This window comes from Sander vitreus, chromosome 10 (genome assembly GCF_031162955.1).
Source record: "Sander vitreus isolate 19-12246 chromosome 10, sanVit1, whole genome shotgun sequence".
Lineage (NCBI taxonomy): Eukaryota > Metazoa > Chordata > Actinopteri > Perciformes > Percidae > Sander > Sander vitreus.
This window is the reverse complement of record NC_135864.1, coordinates 31,612,013-31,623,332: the sequence shown is the minus strand read 5'-3', so window position 1 is coordinate 31,623,332 and position 11,320 is coordinate 31,612,013. Positions and strand designations below refer to the sequence as shown.

Here is an 11,320-nt window from a genome sequence, read left to right as displayed (position 1 = left end):
ACGGCACGGAACACACCGAACAGACTCGAGTCACTGACCTCGCCAGACTGTCCGACGGCCGATTATCGGCCCGGTGTGTAGCTGCCTTAACTCGGATCAGTTGAGTCCTACAACAATTCAATCTAAAGGCTCTGAGACACCAACCCGACGGCCGACCGTCGCCAGAAAAGGCAGTCGGACTGATCATTCGGCTCCCGTCGGTCCAAAAAAGTGCCTCGGAACACACCGAAGCGACTTGAGCGTACGTTCTGCGCAAGACGTAATACGTCTCCATAACAGCAGGCGGCGCTAATCTGTATTGTCGCCCAAAAAAATGAAAACCGGAAATGACGAACAAGTCACGTGGGTCTGGCTTCTCCCGAATTTCAAAGCTGACCATAATGGCGGCTCGTTCGGAATACGATCTCATATTTTTAAATAAAACGAAACGTGTTTCTGAAAACATTTTAAGCGAGAAATAGGCCGTGCAGTGGCTGAATCTGTCTTCATTTCAGATCGACAAAGGTCAGTTTGAAAGATTTTTGTCAGATTTTGAGAGGCGTTCGTCACGCTCATCCTGCTCGTCATTTCCGGTAAGTGTTTTAACATAAGTGCACTGATTCGCTATCAAGGGCTAGCACTCAGCAATCGGATTGGTCGTTGAGTCCGACTGCCCACTGGCCGAATCAACAAGTCAAATCGGCCCAAATTAAGGCCGACGGCTCCTCCGACTGATGACGGCACGGAACACGCCAAACAGACTCGAGTCACCGACCTCGCCAGACTGTCCGACGGCCAATAATCGGGTTGGTGTGTCAGCGCCTTAAAATGATAACTGCGCCACACACAAACCTCTTGCAACATTAGCTACTAGTAGTCCTAACCATCTTAGCTGCCAAAAGCTTTATAACTCACGATTTCGTAGGCAACCACAACTCCACAAGTCAACTCAAGCTACTGAGTGAGCAGAGAGACCGTCCGAGATTAGGAACTTCCCGCAGAGCCGGAAACGTTGCAAGCTCGCAGGCCATGGGACTCATGAGTCATGAGCTCTTGAGTCCTCGAGTCAGTCAGCCGGCTACGTTGTCATGAGTGGATCTGTAGAGGGAGTGAAGTCTCTCCTCGAGTCAGGGTGAAAAGCAAATCCACAACAAAAGCCATTCCTTCACTTCTGAAATAACATGCTTATGTTATAGGTTTGGTGTATAGATGTAGCATATCCAAATTAGGTCGATCGATTTAAAAAAAATTATTTATTCACTGCGGACATTTCTCCGTTCCTGTTTCCATGTCTACATCGAAAGCCTATATATTGCGTAGGCTACGCTAAGTTAAGACAATAAATAAACAGGCTGGCTCAAAATACTTTCTCTCCCGTGACTAAATCAGATCTGAAATAGTGAGTACGCGATCTGTGCTTCCTGCACGAACCGACATGCACAAGATGTTCGCGCACGCACAGATGATGATCCTGTTTACGACACTGCACGATCGGTTCCACGCTTGCGCACCTTTTGCACCGTGGGAATTTCATTCATTTCACAGTGCTCGCAAAGGGGAGTGTTGAGGAAACTGAAGGTTTGCAGTGACAGAAAGACTCTGACTTCAATCCACATGTAACCAAAATGGTGTATGTTCATGTAACATGTAAAAACTCCTACACTACTGTACATATTGGGTACATATCCCAAAAATAATAATGTCGCCAAGGCGTAGTACACGGACGTCGATATGCGGTAATTGGATCAGTGACAATTAGTACTTAATTTAAATATCTGTATAAAACAGACCCACCGTTAACTGCCTAATGAATAACATAAAATGTAGCCTAGAAAAATATGCCGCCAGTTGTGCCGCCTGGCCGTCAAATGCGTGGATGTATTAAGAGAACAAGTGCTGCCTGCACGATCCGAGATGCGCATATATTTATGCGCATCTCGGATCGCGCACAGATCGCGTACCGACAGTACACCACCGAGTGAATCCACACAACTTCCTATTACCATAGACTGTATAATATTAATGGACAACACATCCGGTTCGGCGAAGTGCTGCAAACGCGGAACTGCCTTTAAACCTGCCTTCTATCTGAATTCCAGCAGGGGGCGACACGTGCGGTTGCAAAAGGAGGTCGGTTTCTGTAGAAGTCTATGAGAAAGTGACCCACTTCTCACTTGATTTATTACCTCAGTAAACATTTTCATAATGAGTTTATGGTCTCAATCGCTAGTTTTAAGTCTTCTGCAACACAGAATGATGTTCATTTTTTGAATTATGGTCTCGTTGATTTTAAAATCTGCGATAAAGCAGGGGGTGTTTTAGGGCGTGGCTATGATGTGATTGCCAGCGAAAGTGTGTAACGTAACGTGGAGTGTAACCAGCGTTGATGGCTCCTCCTTCACTCCTCCCTCTTGTCTAAAATCGTCACATCCTCAACCAGGATGGCTGCGCCCGTAACGGCAAACTCGACGACTCATAGCAGATCTCCACAAACCAACGGGTGACGTCACACATGTTCTGTCCATTCATATTAACAGTCTATGGCTAGGACTGAGCTTCCTTGGCGATTTAGCAATACTGACTCAAGTGACTCGCACAACCCGGATCAGTTTAGTGAGTGACCCAGAATAACCTGAATCCTTATTGAGGAATCGAGTTTGCCAGGCCTAGTTTGAAACACTATTGCTTGTCTGGCATCTGTGTTTTACTGTCTTGATAATTACTGAATATGCCTGTTTCCTTTTGTCACTTCATTACCAGGGCCTTCTATTGTATGCTGAAGGACATCCTGTTTCTGAGATCAGTGGAAATGTGTCCTGGCTAACGGAGCAGTTTACTGGATGTTTATAATGTCAATAAATACAACTTTCCTGGTAATATTTGAGAGCCTCTTGAGTACTATGAAAGGAGTGAGACGTTGTGCCATCGATGTAGGAATAGCGATGGCTTTTATTGTTTTTCGGTTCACCTTAATTACCAAACTTTTTCTTACACCGCACTCCTGTTTTTATCTATTTTAAGATATGTCTCTGATGCACAAATACAATGGTATTTGCGGTACTCAAAACGCGGAAAACTTAACGTTGAACAAGAGGCTATGGTCGGCCAAGCTAGCAGCTCATTGAGGCTATACTTAATTGCGCTATAAGCAAACATGCTAATGTTTAGCATGTTCGCCGTTTTAGTTTGGCTTCTTATGCTAAAATCTATTACTTCTATCAAGTATTGGACACATTTAAATATCCCCTCTAGTTCAATAACATAGTAATTCTTGACTTACTTTATCTACTCCCTCACTGAAAAGTCCCAAATGAATATGTGAATAGTTTTCATTCCTAAAGTTGAACTGCTGGACACAGAATGTCTCCTACTTCACTGAGGTTTAAGGTGAGCATAGAGAAACTTCATGTCATAGTATGTACACATGCATACACAGCCACAACATCCTAGCACCTCCTCCTCATGCTGGTCACCAGCCTGGTCACACACACACACTGCTGTGGGATGGCATCCCATCTTTCTACCAGCAGTCCTGACCTCAACCCCACTTGTGGGATCAGCTTGGGCGTGCTGTTGGTGCCAGAGTGACCAACACGACCACGTTGGCTGACTTGCGACTAATGCTGGTTGAAGAATGGGATGCCATCCCACAGCAGTGTGTGACCAGGCTGGTGACCAGCATGAGGAGGAGGTGCCAGGCTGCTGTGGCTGTGTATGGTTCTTCCACACGCTACTGAGGCTCCCGCTCCCAATATGTCTTGGTTCTTCAAACTTCAATCATCCAATCCACCAAACGAGTCAATGGCAGAATAAGCTGTTTGGCATTGGCAGAGAAGATTTGGCAACTTTTCCATGGGCGCAACCCCCATACTCAACGCTGCTGCTCATCCCACAAATGCATGTTCCTTACAAATGGGGCAACATTTGAAAGGGAACTAAACAGGCTTTCCAACGGTATAAGATGTATTGCCCAAAAGCATCGTTACCACAGAGAAATAATCTACCAAACACAAATGTCCTTACTTTTTGTGCTAAGTTTATATAATAAAAAAAAAAAACATTTATTTATGTTTATGGTTGAGCCACATGGTCACAAATAAAACCCAGTCCAATCAATACACATTTTATACAACAAGAAATAAACTCAGGTCTGATAATCCAAACATTTGCTGACTCAGCTGCTTATGTGGATTTTACTACCCAGCTGACACAAAAAAAATTTAACAAACAAGAACAAAAAAACAACTAGAACCTATGTTACATTTGAAGGATCTTGTTCTGTGCGCAAAAGAAATCTTCATGGTGGATTTTTCTTTTAATCTCACGCCATACTTTGAAGTATATCTCAGTGACATCTGCTGCACGTACAGGTTTAACATTTCTCAGTCCATTAGAGTCCCTGCTGGACGCCACACGGCTGCGTCTCCATCCAGCTGTACCTACTCCTCGCGTAATAAAATGGAAAAGAAGATCGTTATTAGTACATTATTCACAAAAAAAAGGTCAATAAAGATGCTTCTCATTCGAGGAGCCAAACGGAAACAATTAGGATGGGAGCAGCATCTTCTGCATTTTTTTCCGTGATCGTGACAGCCGTCCGGATCCTTTCCTACCCACGCACAAAGGGCTCGGAGACACGGGCGTGTTCGCTCCGACAGGAAGGGAAGAGTTCCCTCCCGCTCTCATTCCATGGAGAGCTGCACGCTGTCTGTCTGGCCCTGCTGCTGCTCAAACTTCCTGGCTAAAAAGACAAAAACAGAAGACGGGAGAAAACATTTTTAAATGTACGTCTACATTAGCCAGAATGGAAACATAATACAGGTGCCTATTTAGACTAATCAAGGTCTAGGGCAGGGATCTTCAACAGGGGGTTTGGGATCCCCTAGGGGGTCCTCCAAAGTAACTAAAGCTGTCAGATGAATGTAGTGGAGTAAAAAGTACAATATTTCTCTCTGAAATGTAGCGGAGCAGAAGTAGAAAGTGGCACGAAAAGAAAAGACTCAAGTAAAGTACAAGTACCTCAACATTTGGACTGAAGTACTTAACTACAGTACTTACTGCCTGATGTTTAACCAAAAATAATGTGTTGAAAACGTTAGTATTTAACAATTTTATCGATTTTTCTCTAGAATAAGACAGAATCAAAGACACATTTTGGATTGTAATCCCAGATCCTGGCTGTGGGTTTTTTTTTCCCCCCGTCCTGTGTAGAGTTGATGTTAAACGAGTGCTCACCCAGAGAGTACATCTCCAGCTGCTGCCGCAGGCGCACCTTCTGCAGGCTGTCGTAGAAGTTGGGCTCCGGGCTGCTGCCGACGCTGGGAGGCAGAGTGAAGATCCGCATGATCTTCCTCTTGTTTCTAAGTTATAGATAAACAGAGAGATTTCAGAGGGAAAGACAAGAGAGAACGCGCGTACCAGAATGTCACGACGCTGAAGTTGGCTTCCGATTCAGCAGGGAAACACAACTTACATTGCTGAGTGACTGATCCTCCCCCTCTATTCCTATGGGGGACGTCAAGCGACTTCAACGTGCACGCAAAGCATTCCGGGAAAGGCGGCGCTGCATTTGAAAAAATGCTGCGCGTCCAAAAGCTGGCCGATGCCCATCTTTATGCAAATGAAGTTGAACGCGACGCGACGATCCAGTAGAAGTAGACAGATTCAGCAACTGCACGGCCTGTTTCTCGCTTAAAATGTTTTCAGAAACACGTTTCGGTGAACTATTTTAGTACAATATGAGATCGGATTCTCAACGAGCCGCCATGACAAATCTGAACCAAATGATCCCAGAGAGACTAAAGACTCTTACAAATCTGAAACTGTGTTTGTAAGAATCTTTAGCCTCTCTTAGGATAATGTGGTCCCGATTTGACAAGTCTGGGTATAGTGTTTTTTTTGTTTTTTTTTAATGTGGACCTTGTTCAAAGTTGTCATCATGTGAAAAGAATCTGTGAAATCTCCCTTTATTGCGTTAAATAACAGACAATACAGCTTTCACAAATCTAAAAGTGTGTTTTATACATAATTAATATTTTACCTTAATGACTAACACGCCTCCAATACAGTAATAGGTTAAAAAAAAAAAAGCTTTAAGTTCCCCTTAAATTTCCCCTTAACTGCCGAATCGGAAGCTGCGAATCGGAAGCCAACTTCAGCGTCGTCAGAAACAATATCGCCATTTATTTCCGACAGTGTTCACACCAATAACTTAAATAAATAAAAAAAAATTACGTTTGGAGGATTATTTCAATGCCGAATCAGCCAGAAGACCACAATAAATATTTATTATAATTGAAGTAATGCCACATGAAGTACGCTTATTTCCATGTAACCAAAAAAAACATTAAAATACGAAAAATGTCAATAGAGGCTGGCGTGAATTTTGCTATTTTCAGAGAAGACGCGAAGGGAAATCTCTTTGAGTGAACCAAAGGCCTGTGTTTTACCTCTACCTATTATAAGCCAAGTGGTACAGTGAAGAGTGGACTGCCAGTGCAAACTGTCCTTACTTTCTGGCGTACATCAGCAGGGCGAAGCTGACCAGGATAACCAGCAGGTAGACATTGGTGGCCTCGTTCCAGGCTTCGTGCACCGAGTAGTCAATAGATTCGGGCTCGTTCCCCAAAACGCCGTGACCGCCCATTGAAACACGACAACTAACGTTACGCCCCAAACTGTGCGGGCAATATATGTGAAAAAGAAATTCTATTATATCCGCTTTCTTTAGCTTGCGACTCAACTGAGCGGAGTAAACGTAAACACTACGACGTCATATCCGCCGTCTTTTTGTTTCCGGTGTTGTACCGAAAACCGACTGCCTGCCGAAATACGACTGCACGCCGCTAGAGGGCAATGTCGGTCATGTTGTCCTGATATCCAAACCAAGAGTAAATAAAATGTTATTTAAAAAGTTACAATCAGTCTATGGTTACAATAACTGTCCCATTTTTGAGCGGGGAAATAGTTGTCACGAGTTTACACGAGAAACAGATTGGACATACATTCTATTACATACATACATACATACATACACACACATATTAATAGGACATTACATTACATACATACACATATTTATCATGGATCAAGACATGTATAAAGGTATTCTCCGATACTTAAGTGGTGAGTCAGTTTACAGGGTTCATACGTTTAGAAAAAAACCTGGAAAAGTGCAAATTCCAGGCCTGGAATTTTAACACAGCATATTAATATGTGATTCATTTAAAAAAAAGAAATCGTTTAATAAAAATGTATTTCACGTCGTCTTAATCTTAACGTTCTATTCGGGGCACGTACATTGCCATTCATTTTATTGTTCAACCTCTGAGGGTAAACTTTAACACAGATTTGTATTCTTATTGTATAATGTCGACTGACATTTTCAGGAATACATAGTCATGGAAATTTGCCAAAAAGTCATGGAAATGTATTGGTTAAAATGCGTATGAACCCTGAGTTTATATTTGAATGTGTGATCTGCTCGTATGCAATAACAGATCATGTTAGTAATTAATTAACGACTGCACCCCAACAACTGCTTACAACAACTAGGCTAATGACATCTAGGGCTGAAGCCCTCCAATCCAAAATGACCTGGTTAACAGACTGACCAACGTTGCCCTCTAGCGGCGTGCAGTCTTTTTCCGCCACAACACCGGGAAGCCCACCACTAGGGTTGGGCATCGAGAACCGATTCCTACTTGGAATCGTTTCAAAAATTACGATTCCATCGGAATCAACACATTGTATCTCATGTCATCTATGTCATTTATTTATTTTTTGAACAACTTCTTTATTGACATTTTTATAAAAGAAGATGTACTTTGACAAAAACAAAAAGCCGGAGTCAAATCCCTTGTATGTGGTTACACCTCTTCCTATGCCAAAAAGAGTGCTGTCTTGATATGTAGGACAAAAGTGGACAAAGATCTTTGTTTTCTAGCCTTTTATCTGTCGTAACATTAAATATCTGGGTCACTACATAACAGATCACTTATCTGATGATGAGGATATATACAGGCAGCGTCGCATATTATATGCCCAAGCTAACATGCTGGTAAGAAAATTCCACGTGAGCACAGATGATGTCAAAATGAGTCTGTTTAAAGCATATTGCACTCCTTTGTATACTGCTCCCTTATGGACTAAGTTTAAAAAAGGCAAGCATGCAGAAGCTTAAGGTTGCTTATAATGACTGTATGAGGATACTGCTCAACAAAACAAACCCAGGTGCTCTAGTACAAGTGACCTGTTTCGTAATGCAGGAGTCAGCACCTTCCAGGCACTATTGAGGAGTTTTATCTACTAATTCATTTGTCGCCTGAACGTCTCCCAGAACAGCATTGCTATGCTGCTGGCAAATCCTAGGTTTAGTGCCATACGGTACCAATCATCACTATGGAAACACTGGTATAAATGTCTTAGAAATGCAGTATTGTTGTTTCGTTTGTTTCTATTTCTCTATGTTTTTAGTCTTTTTATTGGGGTTCTGGTATTTAATACACACATTTCCGTTCCAGCTATGTATAGAACCACTTTTTCCATGAACTGAACATATTAACAACAGAAAGAGAAAAACACAGCAGGGATCGCACTAAACAGACATACTTTAAAAAAAATAAATAAAAAAAAACTTCTTCCCTATACCAATCGTCCAGTGTAGGGGTGTTCTTAGATATCCAGAATTTGAGAATGGTCTTTCTTGCTACGTACAAAAGTATGCCAATCATTATGGGCACTTTTTTGCACTGTCCACTGTAGCTGTTATGATGCACTGGAGGGGTGGAAGTTTCAGATCATATCCAACCAAGGTAATCACGTCCTCCTTCACATCTCTCCAGAACTTTTGTATCTTTACACATGTCCAAAACATATGTACGTGTGTGCCTGTTTCTGTGTCACATTTAGGGCATTTAGGTGAGCCCAGACCAAGCCTGCCACTCAGTAGCGGTGTGCAATGGAGTCTGTGCAATATTTTAAATTGCCTCTCTCTATCAGCGTTACAGCTCATGATAGTAAGTGTATTTTTTTATGATGGCTGCCCAGATATCCTCTCCTATATGACAGTCTATATCACTCCGCCATAGCCTTCGGATGTGCTCAGTGGAGTAATTAGACTTTAGGCCTAAAGTTTCGTAAACATGAGAAATAAATCTCTGCGGTATGGATTGCTTAAGCATGCATGTTTTTTGACATATAGTGTTGTATTTGCAGGTAACGATAAAAATGAGACTGCTGTAGAGAGTATTTACTTTTCAGGCCTTCAAATGACTCCGTTGTTTCTCCTTCATAGAGTTTAGCAAGTCGGTCCAGGCCTTATCTCTCTTTTTAATGTATGTTGTATGTCATGTCTGTGTCTTCTGAATGGACCTTGACTCTGGCAATAAAGTTGATGATGATATGGTTTACACTTGACCATTAAAACTGATCTTGATTATTTCCGTTTCTAGTTTTTGTTACTCTTATTTAAAAACATTTTTTTTTACCATAAATCTGACTGAGCGACTGCAGTTTAACAATTTCCCTGAGGGCATCAATAAAGTTTTCTGATTCTGAAAATGATAATGAAGATCATGTAAGAGACACGTGCATTCGTTAACAGTGCATGGAGAATTTGACTTTCCAAATTGAAAGACAAAAAAAACAGAAGTAATATTGCCACAAACAAAACCAAAAATGTAAATGATAAAAAAAGAAAAGAAAAATAACATATTTCTGCGTCTTTTATTTCGAGGCCCGGATTGCAGCCTGTAATGTTGCGGCCTCGGCCCTTTTCTTGTAAATGTGATAAAGTTAACGCATGCACACTTGGAAGAAAATGCCATCGTAGACAAGATCAGATGCATTAAGTTTATTTGTCAAGTTTACAGTCAATCAGAACCACTGAGTGGATTTCACACAGTCCTGCCTGAAGCACCAACACCGCCTCTCTGCTATTCAACATACTTCAGCCTGTGATAATACCAAGGATACCAGAGTAGGATTGGGCATCGAGAACCGATTCCTACTTGGAATCGTTTCAAAAATTACGATTCCAGTGGAATCATTTGGAGGATTTTGGTTTCAAATCTGATCATGGGTTCCAAATTTAACATGCGCAAGTGTTGGTATCCGTAGCGGCCAGGCGCTTGTTGTGTTGCAGCCATGGAGCACAGTAAGCGGCGCTTCTAGTGTGGCTTTATTTTACGTTGAAAAAAAGCCCTGTCAAACTGCAACCCACCATTGAATCAAAATAAAACTTTCCTTCCTTTTTGTGAAATAAGCATGTGACCCGTTTCAACTCCACCTCTCAAAGAATCGGAATCGATAAGAGTCTGAATCAAAAGGAAGAATCGCAACTGGAATCAGAATTGTTAAAGGTCCTATGACATGCTGCTTTTTGGATGCTTGTATATAGGCCTTAGTGGTCCCCTAATACTGTATCTGAAGTCTCTTTTATATAGGCCTTAGTGGTCCCCTAATACTGTATCTGAAGTCTCTTTTATATAGGCCTTAGTGGTCCCCTAATACTGTATCTGAAGTCTCTTTTATATAGGCCTTAGTGGTCCCCTAATACTGTATCTGAAGTCTCTTTTATATAGGCCTTAGTGGTCCCCCTTATACTGTATCTGAAGTCTCTTTTATATAGGCCTTAGTGGTCCCCTAATACTGTATCTGAAGTCTCTTTTATATAGGCCTTAGTGGTCCCCTAATACTGTATCTGAAGTCTCTTTTATATAGGCCTTAGTGGTCCCCTAATACTGTATCTGAAGTCTCTTTTATATAGGCCTTAGTGGTCCCCTAATACTGTATCTGAAGTCTCTTTTATATAGACCTTAGTGGTCCCCTAATACTGTATCTGAAGTCTCTTTTATATAGACCTTAGTGGTCCCCTAATACTGTATCTGAAGTCTCTTTTACATAGGCCTTAGTGGTCCCCTAATACTGTATCTGAAGTCTCTTTTATATAGACCTTAGTGGTCCCCTAATACTGTATCTGAAGTCTCTTTTATATAGGCCTTAGTGGTCCCCTAATACTGTATCTGAAGTCTTTTATATAGGCCTTAGTGGTCCCCTAATACTGTATCTGAAGTCTTTTATATAGGCCTTAGTGGTCCCCCTAATACTGTATCTGAAGTCTTTTATATAGGCCTTAGTGATCCCCTAATACTGTATCTGAAGTCTCTTTCCCGAAATTCAGCCTTGGTGCAGAATTACAGCCACTAGAGCCAGTCCCACAATGAGCTTTCCTTAGGATGTGCCATTTCTGTTTCTGTAGCTTTAAATGCTATTGAGGAGGAGAGGGGGGGGCAAGGTGGAGGGTGGGGGTGTTGCCTGTCATGCTTCACTTGTTTTCAAG

General features: G+C 41.9%; 1 protein-coding gene across 1 annotated transcript; it reads right to left on the bottom strand.

Annotated features, from left to right (window-relative positions):
• Positions 1 to 3,995: 3,995 nt before the first annotated feature.
• smim19 (small integral membrane protein 19) lies at positions 3,996 to 6,782 on the bottom strand. The gene is made up of 3 exons (XM_078261140.1): positions 6,492 to 6,782; positions 5,215 to 5,339; positions 3,996 to 4,720 (listed from the first exon to the last, which is right to left on the bottom strand). The coding sequence occupies exons 1-3, from the start codon at positions 6,623 to 6,625 to the stop codon at positions 4,662 to 4,664; spliced, it is 318 nt and encodes a 105-aa protein (XP_078117266.1). The 5' UTR covers positions 6,626 to 6,782; the 3' UTR covers positions 3,996 to 4,661.
• Positions 6,783 to 11,320: the final 4,538 nt, after the last annotated feature.

Excerpts from the sequence above, each read along its gene's own strand:
- smim19 (XM_078261140.1), bottom strand. The coding sequence starts at position 6,625 with ATGGGCGGTCACGGCGTTTTGGGGAACGAGCCCGAATCTATTGACTAC. Across the intron at positions 5,340-6,491 it reads CTGCTGATGTACGCCAGAAA|AAACAAGAGGAAGATCATGC; the intron begins GTAAGGACAGTT and ends TCTATAACTTAG. Across the intron at positions 4,721-5,214 it reads GCTGGAGATGTACTCTCTGG|CCAGGAAGTTTGAGCAGCAG; the intron begins GTGAGCACTCGT and ends TTGTCTTTTTAG.